Genomic DNA, 19211 nt, shown 5'->3' on the forward strand with positions numbered 1-19211 from the left:
GAAAAGGGGGTGCAGGAGGGAAAGGGGTACAGGAGAGAAGGGGTGCAGCCTCCTCCTTTCCCTGGACCTGTTGACACATGCATGGCTCAGTGCTATTGTCCCTTCATACAGGTGGTCGTTTAAAAGAAAACGGCCCCCATAGGCTACTAGGGAGTGGTACTATTAGGAGGTGTGGCCTTGTTAAAAGAAGTGGTCACTGGGGGCAGGCTTTGAGGTCTCAGATGCTCAAGCCATGCCCAGTGTGGCAGTTCTCTGCCTGCTTCCTAGAGATCCAGATGTAGACCTCTCAGCTCCTTCTCCATCACCATGTCTGCTTGTATGCTGCCATGCTTCCCACCATGAGGATAATGGACTAAACCTCTGAAACTGTACGCCAACCCCAATTCAATGTTTTCCTTTACAAGAGCTGCTGTGATCATGGTGTCTCTTCACAGGATAAAAGTTTTACTAAGACAGAAATTGGTACCAGGAACTGTAGTATGGCTGTGATAGGCCTGACTGTGTTTTTGTTTGGAGAAATGTAGACTTTGGGACTTTGGGTTAGAAAAGCAGTTCAACACTTTAAGTGGGGCTCAATGGGCCATCCTAGTAGGACCATGGAAGACAATGGTGTCTCTGAACTGTGGGGGCCTGACTCAAGAGGTTTCAGAAAAGAATATGAGCACGTGACCTAGAGATCATTCTGTGATATTTTGGTGAAGAATGTGGCTGCCTGTTGTCCTATTTGTAAAGTCTGCCTGGGGCTAAATTGAAGAGTTCTGGATAAACTGTGTTAGCACAGGAAATTTCAAAGCAGCCTAGCATTGACTCTAGAATATGGTTATTAATGTTCACACTTATGAAGATCTATAATGAAAAGGAACAAGCTGATAGAGGAAAATTACAAAATGTACAATTTGAGGAGAAAGGGGGCACCAGGAAGTGGAATGGAGCTGAGTCCTGTGTTTTAGGTGATAACATTTTGACATGAATGGAATAAAGGAAGTAGTGGCCTCAGGGCAAAATCCCACCCAGGTAAGCCCCCAACTGTAAAAGGAATTAAAGAGCATTTAGATCCAGGTCTCAGGGTACACACCTTTAATCCCAGCAGTCTGGAGGTAGAGGCAGGTAGTTTGAGGTCAGCCTGGTCTACAGGACAGTCAAGCTTAGGCAGGGAAGGAAACCATAAAAACCAGAAAATTGATGAAGATGTAAAAGAACAAGGGAGTCATGGTTGAGCCCCAGCAAGCAGAGAACTTGGCAGAGAATTGTGCTTTAGAGTCAAGAAAAGGGTTATGGAACTCTCTGTGACTAAGGAAAGCCACCGAAGCAAGGTCTGTATCAGGGGTGTCCCTGCATGGAGGCCTAGAAAGGACATTAGGCAATGCTGTGAATGAAGGTGAGGCCTGGATTGCCCCCAAATGTTGAAGATATCAGAGCTATGGGACACCTGCTGAGGAAAGCTGCTAACAGGGAATGGAATTCACCAAAGAAAGGGTGTTACAGTGGTGCAATCCATTCACCCATACACACAATAGCAATTAATTTAAAATTCTTAAATCTCTGAGTTTCTAGCTCCTACCCCAGGTCACTTCAGTTGGCATCTCTGGCATGGAACCTGAAAGTAAACTTACCTACGCTCCCAGGGCAGCCAAGTTTGCAAACCAGTTAATGGGAGGAGAGGTGGTGCTCCCTCCTACAGCCGAAAGCTATCATTGTTGTTTGATTTGCTGAATCCTGGGGTAACTGCACTGAACCATGAAGTGTTAATGCATAGCAGGCTCTGGGCTTCTCACAGGAAAAAAGAATAAAGCATATAAACACTACAGGCTAGAGGAGGGCAGAGACTAGCAGTGTGGTAAGAGAAGGGAGTGGGAATTCATATGAGAGATAGTCACTAATCAGAATAGGAAGGGTCCTAAGGTCAAGGTCAGGCTCAAAGATGACCCAGGTTCTAGAAGAAAGTGGAATATCAGGATTGTGTGTATAATTTGTAGGACTTGGTATTAAATGAAAATACAGAGTCTCTTGTTTGGAAACTATGGAGAAATACAAGACAGTGGCAAGAGAATACAAGACCCAGCATGGGTCCTGCAGAGTGGAGCTGGGAGCACACCATGAAGCCCACATTGTGGAAAGGGGATCTCGGTTACTAGTGGAACAAAGAGACCCTCCGAGATGACCTAGGGGTGGAAGGTGCTACAGTTTCCTCACAAGCTGATGATTGAATGCTCAATCCCAAGCTATGGTACCATTTTGAAGGTTGTGGAGCCATTAGTAGGTGGGGCTTGCTGGACAGAAAGAGGTTCCTAAAGTTAGGCCAATGAAAGCTATGCACACCCCCAGCTTCAATCCCTTATACCATTACACCTCCTCCAATACACTGAACTGAAATTTCTTAAAAACATGAATCAGAGTACACTTTCCTTACCTTAAGCTTGTTCTGTTTGGAACACCAACGAGAAAAGTAGCTTACATAGAAAGCCACCCATTAATGATCTTTCCATGTAAAGGTCCACAGACATGCTGGCTGGACTGGTATAGATTTTTTTCTACTCATAAATGAATGGCTTGAGTGGCAGATGTGATGTTGAGACTGTAGGTACTGACTGGGTGGGTGTTGAGATGCCTGGAGTATCATGACTCTGGGGAAGTAGTTTGTGGAAGTGTGGGAGGCTTATCTGGGTAGAAGAGGAGAGTTATGGCAAAATTTCTGCTAAGGCAGCATGCAGCAGTGTCAGGGTGAGAGGTTAGTGCAAGAAGGAACTGACTTACAGAAGTCTTAGGTGATTGTAAAATGTTTGGAGGAACTAAAGAAGCAAGTTTTTATCCCCCCAGAACACCTCCCCAAGCCATAACACTTGATTCTTACATTGTCTGCCTGTCCGAGGACACCTGGAAGAAGCTGTCTCATCACTGAGATGAGCTGCCAATATTCTAGCAGCCTGGACACAAGGTTGGGTCTGAAGCTTAGCTGCTGGAAAATCTTGAGAGTTCTTGCTTGACTGACCAGCATTATGCACAGCAGCCATGGTTGGAATCTCAGGAAAGCACACCTTCCTTTATCTTCTCTTCTAGTTTAATCAGCACCAGTAATCTGGTTCCAAAATCCTAGCTGCAAGGGAGTCCCCTCATTAGTTTTCCAATCTCTTCACACAGTGGAGTGAGTCCCTAGTGAGGTGTCTAGAGTAGCCATCATGCTGTCAGCAGTAATGGACAGGCAATGGAGCTATTTTATGAATATGTAGTTAATGAGCTCCTGGTCTTGCTGAAAAAACATAGTGATCCCTCCCTCTGCCCATATCACAGTCTTCCCTCCTCCTCTTGGTTTGCTTTCTCACCCCTTCATGCACTGGATCTCTCCCTGTTCTGCTCACTCATTCCCTCCTCCCCATTTTCCTCTCCCTGGCTCACTTACTCCTCCTCCTCTCAGTTGCTCATTTATGCTAACTAATCCTAAATGTGTTCACAACAACAGAAATGCTCTGCAGCATCATATTTATACTGAAGGTTACTTCTCTCATCCTCAGTAGAGAATGTGAATTGGGTTTTTCTCCAATAAAGAGAACTAAGCCAAGTTGTCCACTGTACCCGTAGCCCTCAGTTTGTGGCTGTTTCCTAGATAGTAAGGAAGAAACCAGTGCCCAGTTAGAGATGAGCAGGGGAGGGAAGGCAGATGAAAAGAACGCCCACAGACCTTGTCGCTCGAGGCTCAAGTGGAATAATTCCTTGCTCACACTCTGGAAGACTTTGATGATAAGAGCAAGAAGTATTCCTTCTGATCCTAGCCAGCCATAGAGGCCCTGGGACTGAGACTATGCAAATTCTCAGTCACTTCTCCAGTGTCCAAATGATCTTCTGAAACCAAACGTATAGATTATAGATAGATAGATAGATAGATAGATAGATAGATAGATAGATAGAGATAGATAGATAGATAGATAGATAGATAGATAGATAGATAGATAGATAGATAGATAGAAGCTAGAAACCTCTAGACCAAGCCATTGTTCTATCATAATAACAGCAACTAGAAACTAGAGATAACAAATGTAAATAAGCTTTGGCCTCATTTTAATTTAATGTCTCCAAGACAGAGGAAAGTTAGAAAAAGCCCAGCTATCCCACAGCATTTTCGGCGGTAGCTACCACGTGAAGGCGCATCCTGATTCCTGGAGGATCTGAAAGTAAATCAAGTAGAAAAAGCTTTGACTTTAAGGAACTTACAGTGTACTTGTGCAAATGAATGAGATCATTTCAGACTCAAAACCGCATTGTCAGGCAGAGACTAAGGAGGCGGATGCAGAGACGCTGGAACCCATCGGACAGAGTACCCAAGCAAAGGCTCTGTGGAAAGACCTTGTTTTCTCTGAAGCTCAACAAGCACCAGATAGGACATCGCAAAATCTCAGAAAGGGCATTTCAAGGAGAGCAGTGACCCGGCCTTGAGAAACCCCAAGCAGAGTGCTTCCAGAACTGGAAGTCGGTGTGCCCAAGCACAGGCAACAGGACCAAAGCCCTTGCAGATAGGTTGGTAAGGGCGTGCATAGCCTACAAATGGAGACCCTGATTTTTTTTTTTTAATTTAATTCTAAAGCACATTGATAGCTTGAAGTGACAAATGGCCCAATTTGATTCTTTTTAAGCAGTGCTGAATCTGGCCTGGTGTGGAGCATGTGTTGCATGGAAGAGTAGGAGGCAGTGGCGAAGGTGAGACACGCTGGGGTTTGCAGGGTCAGGGGCAATAGTGAGGTCAGACCAGAGACAGGCTGGTGAGTCCAGAGCTTCATCAGTGGATTTAGTGTGAGGTGGGAGCGAAAAGGGAGAACGAAGTCGACTCTTAGTGTTTGGTTACAGCCCCTAGGTGAAGAGTAGAGCCTCTGACTAATGCCAAGTAAAGTGGTTGGGAAGAAAATCCAGGATGCTGTGTTAACCAAAGTAGGGGAGAGCAGCCTCTAAGGCATCCAAGCAGACGACTGAGCGGTCACAGCTAACAGGAGAGTAGCAGCTGGAGAGTCAAGCCACAGGAAGGCCTCAGACCGCCTAGCTGGTGGGGCCGGATGAGTCGCAGACCGATGCCCTAAGCCCTGGTCAAAACCAACTTCAGAGACATGCAGCCTGTGTAGTGCAGTCAAATGCGGTCCTGCCCTGACGGAGTTCCTGCACCTGGGTTGATGCTCAGCTGCCACCATCTTGTGATTCTTAATGCTTTCTGACCAAGAACCCTGGCGTCTCCCCCATGAACGACATAGCCAGCGCTGCCTGAGACACCTGAGTGTTACGAGGCGTGACGTAGGAGGACATACTGCTGAAGGGTCTCAGAAAGAGTGGGCACTGAAATCGAGGAGAGCCAGAAGGTGTGAGAGCAAATGAGCCCTGAAAAGCCTGTTCCAAGGTGACATCGTGGTATCATTAGACATCGTGAGGCCCAGAGGTGGGTGGGGCCAGAGTCTGGGTGCTCGGGCTCCCTTGGCTTCCTGCCTCAACCTGAGGAGACTGTGGAGGCCCGCTAATTCGCAGGTCTCTGGATGGGCACCCCCTGTACATGTCTGAAGGCAGAACTGGAGGTAAAGATGGGAGCCGATGGAATCTCTTCATGATGGGGAAGGTGGGGGGTGGAATTCTATTTTAGCTGCCCCATTTTCCACTTTGAAATATAAACATCTGAACAAGAGTATGAGGAACTGTTAAGGCCTTGAGAAGGAAAGAGCATGATAAATAGCTCGGAAGACAACTGGAGGACTTGCTTTGGCTCTCAACATCAGAGTTTATTCAATCCATCACGGGGGAGGACACAGGGTAGCAAAGCAACACGGTCATAGTGGCCAGGGAGCAGAGAGAAAGTAGTGGCTGTACCTCAGAGCCCTCTCCCCACCCCCACCCCCCATTTTTAACTCCTTCCGGGCTCCTAGGACAAACTAGATAATCCTGCTAGCTGATTCTTCTGGAAACTTCCTCAGACACACAGCCAAAGGTGTGCCTTCCTCATCTCATCTCAGGGGCCCGAAATCCACTCAGACTGACAAGATTTCGGGGCAAAAGCAAAGGAACTTTGGTAGATAGATTCTGCGGCCCGAGAGAGGAATATCCTTTCCAAATTCATGTTGAAACTTAAACCCCACAGTAGCAATGCCTTAGCAAGCTATTGAGTAACCGCAGCAAGTTATTCAGTAAGCTCTTAATTCTCCAGAGCAGAATTAAGGCCTTTCAAGGCATGAGCTATGCCCTGAGGTCGCCGCTGAAGGCTTGGTCTCTAGTTTACAGTGCTATTGAGAAGGTCTGCGTCGTAAGGATGCTGACCTTACAGTGGATTAACTGAGTCCAGTCTGTCCCTGGAGAGCTGGATCCTGGTGGAGGATGGAGAGGGGCCTCTGGAGGGCACATCTTGTCCTTGGTGTCTGCAATATTCCTCATCTCTCTCCTGCTTCCTTCCCAGTAGACATGACCATCTTTGCTCAGCTACAAGCTGTCTTCCATGATGTCTAGTCTCACTTTATACCAAAAGAAATAACACTGGTTGGGCATGGTGGCACACACCTTTAATCCCAGCATTCAGGAGGCAGAGGCAGGTGGGTCTCTGTGAGTTCGAGTCCAACCTGGTCTACGGAGTGAGTTCCAGGTCAGCCAGGTATATTACACAGAGTAGCCCTGTCTTGAGAGAGGGAGGGAGAGAGAGAGAGAGAGAGAGAGAGAGAGAGAGAGAGAGAGAGAGAGAGAACACAAGAACTAAATGACAGTGGACTAAGGCATTCAAAACAAGGAATAAAATAAGTATTTTTTTCCTTCAAGTATCTTCTTGGGTACTTTGTCTCTGCAGCGAACAGCTGACTGACTGAAGGCTCTTATAGAATGTTCTGAGGAAGTGGATTTGCTTCTTCTGCTTTTCAGCCTTTTGGACTCGCAGTGTGCATCTTCTTTGCCCTTCAGGCCTGTGGTAGTGCTATGTATATGTAATAGGTTTCCCCGTTCCCAGGAGTGCTAAAACCTTCACTCTGAACTCCCTCGCCTGCAGCACTGGGAGATGCACATCTCTGAACTTTATCATTACTGGTCACAGGTAACTGTAGCACAGAGAATTCAGTTAGGGTCTCAGTGGCTCTGCGAGTGGCCACCTAGGGTGATGGGCATAAGCCCGAAGTAGAACCAGTCAGCCCAATGGTTAGACTTTCTCCAGGGAGTTCAGAGTGGCAGGGGAGAGAGTGAGAAAATGGAAAGAAGAGGTAAACTGAGGACACAGGACAAGGGGGGGTCACGGAGGTGAGGTCAGAAGTGGCGCAGTGTGTGATGGCTGGCCTGTGCTGGGTAGCAGGCAAGGGGGGTCACGGAGGTGAGGTCAGAAGTGGCGCAGTGTGTGATGGCTGGCCTGTGCTGGGTAGCAGGCAAGGGGAGTCACGGAGGTGAGGTCAGAAGTGGCGCAGTGTGTGATGGCTGGCCTGTGCTGGGTAGCAGGGGCTCTGTGAAGAAGCAGAGTGAGTGACACCCTTCAGAAACTGCTCTGTAATGTCCAGAGTCAGGGGTAGCAAAAGGCTGATCTTGTAATCTAACCCATGTGAATGTGTCCTTAAGGTCTGTATTCTCAAATTCCATCCCAACCCTATCTCTTTGCAAGGACTGGGTTCCCAAATCAAGATCTTTTTCTTTTCATTCAAGAAATATTTTAATCTGGAACCTTACTTTTAACTTAAGAAGACAAATGGGCCTTTACAGTTTCCATTCATTACAGTTCTGGGTATTTCAGGCCATAAAAAGATGAGCCTTGTGGAAGCTTTAGGCTGCTCAGAGAATAGGTTAAATCCAGGACTTTCTGGGGAAGTATATGGAAAACAGATGAAGTTTCTCTGGAGCAATGGAACCACAGAACATTGTCTGTGGGCGTCCTCTGCTGGCTGTAAGTGAGAAGCAGTCGGGAAGTGGAAGGTTTCTTAGAGATGGGCTGGAATGATAGATAACACAACAACACTGGGCCTTACAGAACAAACTCCATGTTGCTTCTTTAAATGCTGTAATGACAGTCACACGTCTATGCTATGTCTGAATTTTTTTGTGTGATAGGACTCTTTCCTCAGATAAAAGGCACTTTGAAATATTTTAAACAAATTGTATTCTTTGAGAAATTTCAGACCACCCTCCTCCCATTCTCCCCACCCCCACTTTGTCTTCCCAGATTCATGTTGTCTTTTTTAAACCCTCTAAGCCCACTTAGTGCTGCCAGAACGTGTACAGATGTCCAATCATTGCCGGCACGTGGACCTATGCAGTCAATAGGCTGTTTCTCAGTGTCTGATCATCTACAAGCATGTGGGCCTATGAAGTGAACAGGCTGTCTTTCCCTCAGCAGCCATCAGTTACCAGTAGCTCCTCAGGTGAGGTGGGACTTCAGGAGTCCCTCCCAGACTCAGGCTGGAATTGTGGCTGAGCTGACCTGGTCAGGCCCCCTGCAAGTCCCTGTATGCAGCATCCCTGTCGTGACCAGAAACCACTCACGGCAGCTGTACTCTACAAACTGTCAGAATCTTGATCTTTTTATCTGCAAGAGTCCTGAGCTGACTATCCAGTGCATAATAAACACCCAGTGATATGCATCTACCAGATACATACTGGACCAATTTCCTGGGTAACTGAGCCCACATGGCAATGGGGATGGAGGGGAAGAGTTGGAAGAACACCCAAAATGTGTGGATTGCAAACTTAGGAGCTGGACGTAGGGTGGATACATAAGGGTTTTGCATGATTCTGGGAAGAGACTTGCAACACAGTGACAGATGTGGCCTCCAATGTGTGAGCAGAAGGAAAGATTTCATAAAGAAAATGGAAGAAGCTACAGCAACAGTTTCAAGTAGGCTATGAAAAGAATTTGGAAGGACTTTTGGTGTCTAGGAAGAGTGAGTCCTGGCTTAAAGATGTTTTCCCCACGTCCATTTCTACCCCCAAATGCCATGGCCTTGTGCAAAACTTCAATGTGATAAACACACGAAATACCTTGAACAGCCCCCACCCCAAGGCCAGCTGACAGAAGGGAGAACCTGAGATGCTGAGTCAGTTTGGAGCCAAAATAAAGATGAAAGGTGGGTTTCAGAAGGGGCACAGGGCACTCAGGCTGAGACAGTCTGGCCATGACAGGTAAACACATGTCATCACGGTGACTTGCGATTAGTGAGGTAAGGAAGTGAAGAAATGTCTGGCTCCAGAGACCGGAGTCCAGCAGCAAGGGATCTGGAATCATCTAGAAACAAGATCTGCCTAGGTGCATTTGATGAGAAGGCTGAGGAGTGCAGGCAGGGCTCATCAAAAACCTGTCAGTCCTCGAGACTTAATCTGCTCAGCTTATGGAAACCACTTGAGGCTAAGGAAGATGTTCTTCAGAAAGGTGGGGGGTGGGGTAGCACGGTGGGAGGTGCTTTCCACACGAGAGGCACAGCAGACAGCCAAGAATGTTCTTTGAAAAGCACCAGTCAAATAGGGTGACCAGATTGGTGTGAACAAAGACATGAGCCGGTGAATGGATGACATCGCTGGCTTGAATGTACTGAAGGTGTGACTGCTCTGTGGAATTCTAAAGGCAGGAGGCGTGTGCACGGACCTGTGTTTTCACTCAAACTTGGAAAAAATGGTTCTCAGAACCAACGTGCTTTCCAAACATGTCTTAGACAGATCAGTTGCTACAGTGTTCAGTTGCTACTGAAAAATATGAAATCTGCCCACAGGGTACATAGCAGGGGTATATACAGTGCATGTTCTTATATGGTGTCTTCAAAGAAGGGTTCATGAGATCACACAGTCAATCACTTTCAAAGGAAACTGTAAATTATGATTGAAGACCAACAAGGCAAGTATGCTAACCAATACTAATTTATGCTAATTCATGCTAATTCATGGACAGACCTTGGTGTGACTCAGCTTCCTGGAAGGGGAGGTAGTAGGTCTTCCTGGAAGGGGAGAAAGAGCAACATAGTAGGTCCAGGTGCCTTATCAGGAAGGAGTGCATAGGTAAATCTGAGCGCCAGAAACTCAGAAAGCCTTCTCGTGTGGCGCTCTATACGGTAGCTGCTGGTCCATGCCAGTCCTGGCTTTCAAGCCAGCAAACTTTCAGCAAGTCTTGGAGTAAAAATAAAAGCCAAGAGTACCACACTAAACGAAGCATGCTCTGTGGGCTTACCCTTCTGAGGGGCCTAAGCTCGGCTGCTGGTCTGATCTGAGCTTAAAGATGAGGTTGTCTATAAACAAAGGACAGAGATATTTGCTGAGCGCCTTACATATGTGATGTATAGGAAGGACTTTATTTCCCTCTCACAGCACAGAGGTGTTACGATTGTGACTTGCAGAATAAGCCATGTGTCCTAGATACACTATCAAGCCATCAGCATGAGCCAAGGCCACGCGCCCTTTCCACACCTCATGCCTCACAGGCCTCCTCCGAGTCAATCAGTCATCAACAGACAGCCCAACCCCCCATTACTCTCACTCCCGTGCCAACTCTTCCAGACAACTTCCGGTCATCCCCACTCGTAGGTCCACAGAGTAAAGAACTGAGAAAAAGCAACCAACTAGCTGTCAGGGACAAAAGTCATGTCACACGCGTTCAGAAGCATCCACAGATACCAGCTCAAAGGAATCAGCATCTCTGCTGAATGGTTCAGAAAGAACCATTCATTATACCTTCTTTCCAGAGATTAGCTGAGTCTTATTGGACCCAGTGCCCAAAGTGGGGAGAACGCAAGGAAAGTCAGCTGAATTCTGCAGTGGGCGTGCTGTGCTTGGGAAATGCAAGCGGGGTGGCCGCTGCCGGGTTACAACACGAGCCCTTCTAGTCTGGTTCCTTTCTTGAAAAAGGAACCATATAAAATATGTACAAGATGCCACACAGCAAATTAACACAGGATGGAGCGGAAGTCTGAGACTCCCTGAAAGATGCACACTTACATCTTCTTAAACTGTGGCTGCAGCCCCACGGAGGTTCCTGTGATGGGAGTCGTGGAAATTACGGCAACAGTAAAAGGTTTCTGAATATGTAATGACCCAAAGTTAATTCTAACTCAAACCCGTGGTGATTGTGAGGTGTGTTCGGCACTTACTTATGTTGTCCCAGGATTGTACTGCAGTCCTGGTTCTGAACATACAGCGTGCACACCTTGCACTGTGCCTGACATCACACAGCACACGCTGCCTATGCCTGGCTCGTAGTCAAGGCTGTCACAGGTTATTTGTTGTGGGATTCTACAACATACAAAAATGACCCCTTCTATAATAGCAAAATTGTTCAATTAAAAATATTTTCCTACCTCCAGTCCTCGTCATGTTAGTATAGAATGTTTATTTTAGGGCTGAATTGAATTAGAATCTTTGGTTTAAATTTTGTTTGATTGACTTGAGTTTCATTTAAAAGAAATTATTTCTTGAATCTGGACTTACAATTGGGCAGAATTTCTGACAATTTCTGAAACGCCCCTAAACAACTTTTGCCATCTTGCTTTTATTTCTATGTATATTTTTATTCTTATTTTGTGTGTATAAGTGTTTGCCTACAGGGTTGGAGAGATAACTCAGAGGTTAAGAGCACTGCCTGCTCTTCCAAAGGTCCTGAGTTCAATTCCTAGCAACCACATGGTGGCTTCTAACCGTCTATAATGAGATCTGGTGCCCTCTTCTGACCTGCATGCATATATATAGGCAGAATGCTGTATACACAAAAATCTTTAAAAAAAAAAAAAGAAAGAAAGAAAGAAAAAGAAAAGAAAAGAGAAAGGAAAGGAAAGGAAAGGAAAGAAAAGAAAAGAAAAGAAAAGAAAAGAAAAGAAAAGAAAAGAAAAGAAAAGAAAAGAAAAGAAGAGTGTTTGCCTACAAGTATGCGTGTATACCATGTACATGGGTGGCGCCTGCAGAGGCCAGAAAGAGGGCACTCAAACCTTTAGAACAAGAGTTACTGATGGTTGTGAATTGCATACGGGTGCTGGGAACAGAACCTGGGTCTTCTGCAAGAGCAGACAGTTTGGCTAACCACTTAACCATCTTCTCCACCACATACCATTTTATATTATGTATTTATGCAAAGTAGCGTTCTCAGTGCTGGCTGTTAAAAAAATCAAAATATCAATCAGCTCTAAAAACCCCTGAAGATCCTGTAGTCTGCAATATCAAATATTCAGCCAAGGTTGAATTCTCTGTGCAGAAAATAAGCAAAGACATCTTTCTCACTGGTGCATAAATCTGCTCTTACTGTTAACAAGTGGTAAAACTATAGGCATACCATGACTTATTTGAGAATTTGTTTATAAATTATTGCCAATAAATATTGGTTTGTATCACAATTTAAAATACCCGGATATCTGGAGTTGTGTAAAAATTCCCTGGGCTAAAAAAGGTCTTAATCAGAGAAAGTTTAAGAAACAATGGTCAGTATCCTATGGAAGGATATAGTTGGACAGGGAAGATAACAGCAGCAGACTTCTGGGATGGTGGTGTCCCCCGTGACCCATGTAGCTATTCTCGGCACAGTCTTGTAGTTTTTCCCCTGTCTGCCTCTACTTATCTGTGTATTGAATGGACACATCACCTGTCAAGTCAAACAACCTATGGCCTATAGGACAGGGTAGAATAGGAGGTCAGGGCATGGGGAGGCAGAGAGCATTCTGGGATAGACTGAGGCCTGGGAGATTCGCCTGGGGAGATGAGACAAGACAGATGATGGTACCTGAGCCATGTGGCAGAATGTAGGCTAAAATACATGGGTTATTTTAAATTCTTATCTACTCAGAGAAGAGCCTAGCTATATGGCCAAGGTATCTGTAAATATATTTTGAGCCTGGGTCTTATTTCTGGGGCCATGGGTCTGGGCGGAAGAGCCAGCCCTAACTTCTGCAGGTTCCAGAGAAATAGGCCAGCCACCTTTACATCTGGCTGCTAATCCTATGTCAAAGAAAAGTGATGCTGTGTAAGGGAGGGAGAGGCGAATCATCTTTTCTCTCTGTGACTTTCTTATCTCAGTTCCTCCTGGGGTTCTGCAAAGCTCCCGCTGCTGCCCTGTGATGGAACCCTCCTAAATGGCTTGTGCCTTACTCTTGTGTCCATGATTTCCCAGCTTCCCCGGGGGTGCAGTTGGCCTCAGCTGCTATGGCCACAGCTGGGGCCTTCTTCCAGCCTGCTGTGTTCTCTCATGTCATATCTCATGCTACCTAGGTAGCTCCAAAGGGTGCTATCTCAGGAGAAGTTTTTTTTTCGAGCTATCCTGTGTGTGAAAGGACGGTTGTCACCAACATATCCTTCCCAGCTGATCCCGAATCCTCCCGTCTGCAGCTGTGTGGGTCTCCATGAAGTCCTCCCAGACAACACTCTGAAGATGCTTTGTAAACAGTCATGTGCTAGACAGATACACAGCAACACCATTCCTGTTAGCTAAGTAAGGCTCTGTACACTCAGGCTAAAGCCATCTCAACCCAGACCCAATTTAAGAGACTTGGGTTCTGAGAACCACTGCCACTCAGCTCCTTATCTAGCATGAAGTGCAGACTGCCCAGTGTCTGCAGATAGCACTCAGTGTGCGAGCCGATAGGAAATGTGTCTTCCCTTGACTACTAGAGTGGGTTTTCTCACTGCTGCTGCTACAGGAGACCCAGAGGGGACATTCAGCCTTCATTCCCTAGTGACCAGAAGGCTCTCAGCCTAGACAGTGGAAGACATGCCCTCCATTTAATATTGACAGATTAAAGGTAAGTTGACAGCAGCCTAAGGACAAACAGTTTTACTCAAATAAGGGACAATGGCATAACCTCTGTAGAGAGACGGGTGTGGGCCCCGAAGGGCCTGCTCAGTGTCAGTGTTCCTATTCCTGCCATGGCTCTGCTGCCTGTGTGGTAAGCTTCAGCTTTTGAGGACACTTAGCTGAGCTGCACACGGAACACAGTGACAAGAACCTCACAAAATAGACTACCTTGGCCCAGACCCAGGCTGGTCCGCATTAACATGTGTTAAGTTTGACAACAAAAAAAGTGTAAAAAGTCTCTAAAACTGAATTCACAAACATGCTTGTCTCTGGTCACCTCAGACTGCATGGTGTCCGTGTGTCTCGCTGGGGAGCAGCATCAATTCCAGTGTCCAGGTGGACTAAGGCAGGCTGGCCTGGCACTTGAGGAATGATGGAGCTCTGGGAACTATAGGGAACGGATGTGCCTGGCACATCTATGGGATGTGTGGGCAGACATTTGTAGAACAGCTAGTGCGGGTCCTAGCTTAGTGGAGCCTCTTCAGCTCATGCAGGGCTTTGGAGCCAGCCGCTGGGTTGCTAAAGGAGCAGGTGTTGCATGAAGACCTTGGCCAATTTGCTTGGTCGAGCACTTGGAGATGAGTGCTAGCTTTGGGTAATTTTTAACAATACAGTAACACTGGTTCTTAGTACAGAACGTTTAGAAGAATCATGCATCACGTGTGAGCACATCCCGTTGACAAAGTCTTTTCCTACAGTTAACCACTGTTAACAGAGCTTGCATGGCTCTGATGGTCTGTGTGCGTCTGAATTCGTCTTGTTGTTCATTTGATACATAACCAGGTGTGTGGATTGGTGACATGGGACCTTCCCAAATGCTTTTTCCATCCTTTCCCTTCCCAAAGGGCACTAACCCTGAATTTTATATGATTTGATTCTTTGTTTTTCTTTATAGTTTTGCCACAAGCACGTGTAGTTTTTAAACTTAATATGGATGAACTTCATTCTATCCTTCTGAGAATTCCAATATTAAGTTTTGCGACTCCGTTTCACTTGGGCATAAACTAATTAATGATACTCTGCTCTTATGAAGTGCTCCATCTTATGACGATGCTACTGAGCGTTAACCTATGAACATGTAGACTTCTGCAGATTTAATCCACTGGCATGCACAGCTTGTCTCTAGGATGAGGTCTCAGGAGAGAAGCACAACAGAGTAAGATTTGTGAATCAATCAGGAGAGCTCTGTCGCTCTGTCCTCCACAATGACAGCACGCTTGGCTTGTGAGACCTTCTTACACTGTGTCATCGATAACCCTTGGAATTATCAGATTTCCTCAGGTGTTTATCTTAGTGGATGAGAACGAATGTTCCACGATGCTTCTCATTTGCACTCCCTGACTGATAGGATTGTATATTTTCATGTTTGTTGGTCAAGTATTACTATTTGTGTTCTCTACATACTTTCCGATTATTCATAGGTGTCATCTGGACTAAAATGTGCGGGTAACATTTGTTACCTACCACATTTGTGTGGTGTTGAAGGTCCTAGCTCAGCAATCCATGCACCTGGTTGTATATCAAACAAACAACAACAAAAACAAATCCAGGACAGCAAACCATCAAAGCATGCAAAGTATGTTAACTGTGGTTAACTATGGGAACAGACTTTATCAGTGAGATGTACTCACACACGATGTATTATCATCCTAAGTGGTCTGCTAGACTAAAATGGTAGATAATACTACATCTGAGGAAGAAAGATGTGTCCCTGGTCCCACTTCAAGCCCAGATTGGTGCCCTTTAACCTTCTATTTCTAATCCTTATTCCCCATCAGGATTGATAGGTCAGATGCAAGGTGACCTAGTTCTCCATCTCTCATCTCTACACCAGGAGCTCTCAGGCCATACTGGTGGTCTCCTGGTTCTGTTACTCTAAGGGAACCTGCCATTCTTGGAGGAGAAAGAGCAGAGCCTCAGAGTCCTCCCCCACATCTAGGGTTGGCTTTCTTTCCAGCCCTGGCTCAACACTCAAGATTAGAGGAACTGAATGGGCAAGCAGGCCCCCTGCTGGGCTCACCAGTAGAGGGGGGGGGGGGATGATGGGAGGGAGGGAAGAGGGGAGCTTGTATTTTCCCATTGAGAGCCTTTCTTGAAGGGCTCAAGTTTTTTCTCATCCCCTTCAAATCACACCTTAATAAGAGCCTCCTAAAAACTGAACTAGAAAGTGAATTGTGATGTGTGGGCTTCCCCCCCTCTCATGACCTTATAATGGCAACACTCAGGTCCAGAGGTCTAGGGAAAATATTACTGCCACCTCTCCCCAGGGGACATTTGGCAACATCTGAAGACATTTTTGGTTGCTACAGAAGGTAGTGGTAGATGGGTGTTACCACCTTCTAGAGGGTAGAGGCCAGGGATGCTGCTGTCTTACAATGTGCAGAAAAACCCCTGCAATCAAGAATTATCCAGTCACAAATGTCAACAGTGACCGGGCTGAGAAGCCCGATCCTTCTATATCACACTACCCAGGCTAGAAAGCCACAGTTCCTGGCTTCCCTGTAGGGACTCCCAATTGCACCACCCTTCCTCTGGAAGTGGCTTTTCTGGCATATTGATAAACCGATTCCTACGTGGGACAAGGGACTGGAGATCTTGTAACTGAGTCAGGTACTTTCTCCTCAGGGAGCTGGCTCTACCTATAATCTAGATCCCAGTTCATGTGACACTCTGCTATGCAGTGACAAACATGTAGATGTCACGGGTAACAGCAAAGACTCTTCTAAACTGTATGTACTTGTTATTATACATTATTAAGTGATATTAAATAATATTGAATTCTGGTGATCAGACTTCAAACATTGTTTGCCCAGTGGGTCCAGGCGCTAGGAGCTGCGCCACTTGCACAGTGACGGAGCCCTGCTGCGCTTAGCTCAGGGAACTGACAGCTCATCAGATAGAGATGCTCATTAAAAGGCAGGATGGCGGGACCCTCTTGAGAGCCTGACTTCACAGTTGGGGTGGACTCTGAGACTCTGTGTTTCCAGGAGTAAAGGGTGTTCTACAGTAAGCGACCCAGGGGGACACCTGTAAGAACTGCTCGAAGAGATTATGGAACTACACTCAGTCTAATCCTAGGCCTGAGAATCCAATGAGGTGATTTTCTATACTGCTGAAAAAAATCTAACATTTATTTTCCCAAGTGTCCCATCTTTAGCTGAAATATGGAAGGTGAGAGAGCGGAATGCCTTCACAGTGGGGAGGTGGGACACTTACCAAGGAGCAGAGGGACAGATATTCTACCTTAAAATTAATCTGAGTGACTTAGTGAGAGTATGTTTGTATGGGCAGGAGAGAAGGCTCTTTCTTCCCTGTGTCACATCTTGGAGCTGGCTTTGGCACACAGTTCCAGCTCTGTTTGGAAATGTGGGCTCCTGATCACCAAAATAAATGGCTTCTCTGGTTACTTTCAGTTTCATTTCAAAGCCCTTTTCTGACCTGCTTCCTATCTGTGAGCTTTTAGTGAACTACTTATTTTAACACACCAACCACCATGAACCATCTGGCCAAAACTTTCTTCTAAGCAAAATCCTTCCATGCTGTTTGCAAATACCTCAACACTGTAAAGCCTAAAATCAAGAAATTTATCTCACTGAGTAGATAGTCGTGTGTGTGTGTGTCTCTGTGTATGTGTGTGTGTGTGTGTGTGTGTGTGTGTGTGTGTGTGTGTGTGTGTGCTTCATCTGACTATGATCAATTTAAAACTAAAGTTTAATAACAGAAGAAATATCAGGTATTCAGGCCATGCCGATAATCTGAGCACTAAAGTAACTCTGTGAATCTAAGTTTCCATAGCAAGTTTCAGGCCAACTAGAGCTACAGAGCGAGAATTCATGGTGCAGGGGGTGGCAAGAAAACAAGACATCTATATAATAGCAAACAATAGATTTGACGAATATATATCACCATTGTTAGAGGAAAATGATATGAACACCTCGAATTATCCTTCATAACTAACTAAAGTCTATCTTTCCCAACTCTCCTGCGTTCTCCCACGTTCTGTTCCTTAGAATAGTGTTATTATACTTCAAAAGCCTCTATTCTCTCACCCTGTTCTCCTTGTCTACTTTTAACTATAGGTAGTCCCTCATTGGCCTCTGGGTTCACAAAAAATGTGACACTCCCTTGAATTCATCCACAGATGAATCACTTCAAAATACTCGAGTCTCTGTCCTCTTACTGAAAGCCATTCAACAGTTAGACGACGTGCCATGCCAGAAAGAACCGACTTTCCAATGACAGAAACAAAATCTCAGTTTTGTGTCCAATGCACAGCCGAAACCATCCAAGTTCCCTTGACCCACATAGTCCACCCCCAGAGAGAAGAGAACCCCCCCAACCCCAGCACACTAGAACTTCTCAGGACTCGTCCACCCGAATGCACATTTCTGCCAAGCTCAGTGTTGTTGTGTGGTGTGCTTTGGCCGACTGAGCTCCCACAACTCAGAATGCAAATAGTGGGTGCTCACGCATAAGAACCCCGAGGAAATACCTGGACCCCGACCTTACCTATTTTTGAAGCCTCCGCTTTCAAATTGAAATCCCAGTTCCTTGGCAGCTTGAGAGACATTTTGCTTCCGAGGTGGGTGAGTAGCTGGTCAAGTGGCTCACAGTGTGTCACAGGCTGTGCCCTTCTTGTTTCTCTGATCTTCACTTCGGTTCCTCTGCCTTCTCTGCCTGTTGCTTGCTTTGCAGGCACTCTTACGCTCCAGACCGATCTGCCCACGTGTCTCCTCCTTTCTCTCTCATGAACCGTCCATCCATCTGTCACTCGGGGATGGCACCCAAACTCCCCAAGTCCCACCCACAGTCCCCCAGGGGCTGGCACCCTGCTTTGCGTTCAGATTTACCAGAAATGTCCCAGTTGACACTGCCTCTTGGGAAGCAGAGCCCTGCTGGGCAGAATCTCAGGCCTTACTGAAGTGAAGTTGTGATAAACAACTGCTTTTTTTTTTCTTAACTGTCTGCTTCCTTGCGTTTTGAGGAAGTGGCTGGCTGTTCAGTGTTGTAGCGTTATGAGCACACTGTCTTCAGAAGATGTTATTTAGAAATCTTTGTAAAGCTAGTGCATGTTTGTGTTATAAGACTGTGGTTTTAATTAAATGGAAAGAGACTCCCAAGGCTCTCGCCATGTGCCTGGACTCCTGTGTTCGCCTCCTTGACTCCAGATTTTGGCGGCTAAAAGAGGCCAGGCAGGCAGCCAGCATTCTGCCCAAGAATGGGCAGCATCTTTAAAAATTCCTGCCGTGAAAGGACCACATAGTTCACACCTGCTTGGGTAGAAGGTTTCCAGCAGGTACTTTGATTCCAGCCAGGCAGAGCCACACAAAGGGTCACTGCTTCTCCCCCCTTGTGTATGCTGTGGCGTTTACAACCAGACCACCATGTGTAAAAAAATTCAGTTTTCCTCCCCTTTTAACAGACTCTTCCTGGGCCTCCACGACTTCTTCAGAGAAACAGGATCCTTAACAACTGT

At 46.1% G+C, this 19211-nt stretch overlaps 1 protein-coding gene across 3 annotated transcripts in view; it reads right to left on the reverse strand.

Annotated features, from left to right (window-relative positions):
* Positions 1-18680, reverse strand: part of Arhgap25 (Rho GTPase activating protein 25) — a 74718-nt gene extending 56038 nt beyond the window's left edge. For 2 of the 3 annotated variants that reach the window (NM_001286610.1, NM_001037727.2), the window contains exon 1: positions 18245-18678. Coding sequence is in view for 2 of the 3 variants with exons in the window: in NM_001037727.2 (NP_001032816.1) it covers positions 18245-18305 (61 nt within the window). In the remaining variant the exon portion in view is untranslated. Of the gene's footprint in view, positions 1-18244 lie in introns of all 3 variants that reach the window. The other variant, XM_017321531.1, reaches the window with a different exon arrangement.
* Between the last annotated feature and the right edge of the window lie 531 nt (positions 18681-19211).

Source organism: Mus musculus, chromosome 6 (assembly GCF_000001635.26).
Source record: "Mus musculus strain C57BL/6J chromosome 6, GRCm38.p6 C57BL/6J".
In the NCBI taxonomy this organism is placed as follows: Eukaryota; Metazoa; Chordata; class Mammalia; order Rodentia; family Muridae; genus Mus; species Mus musculus.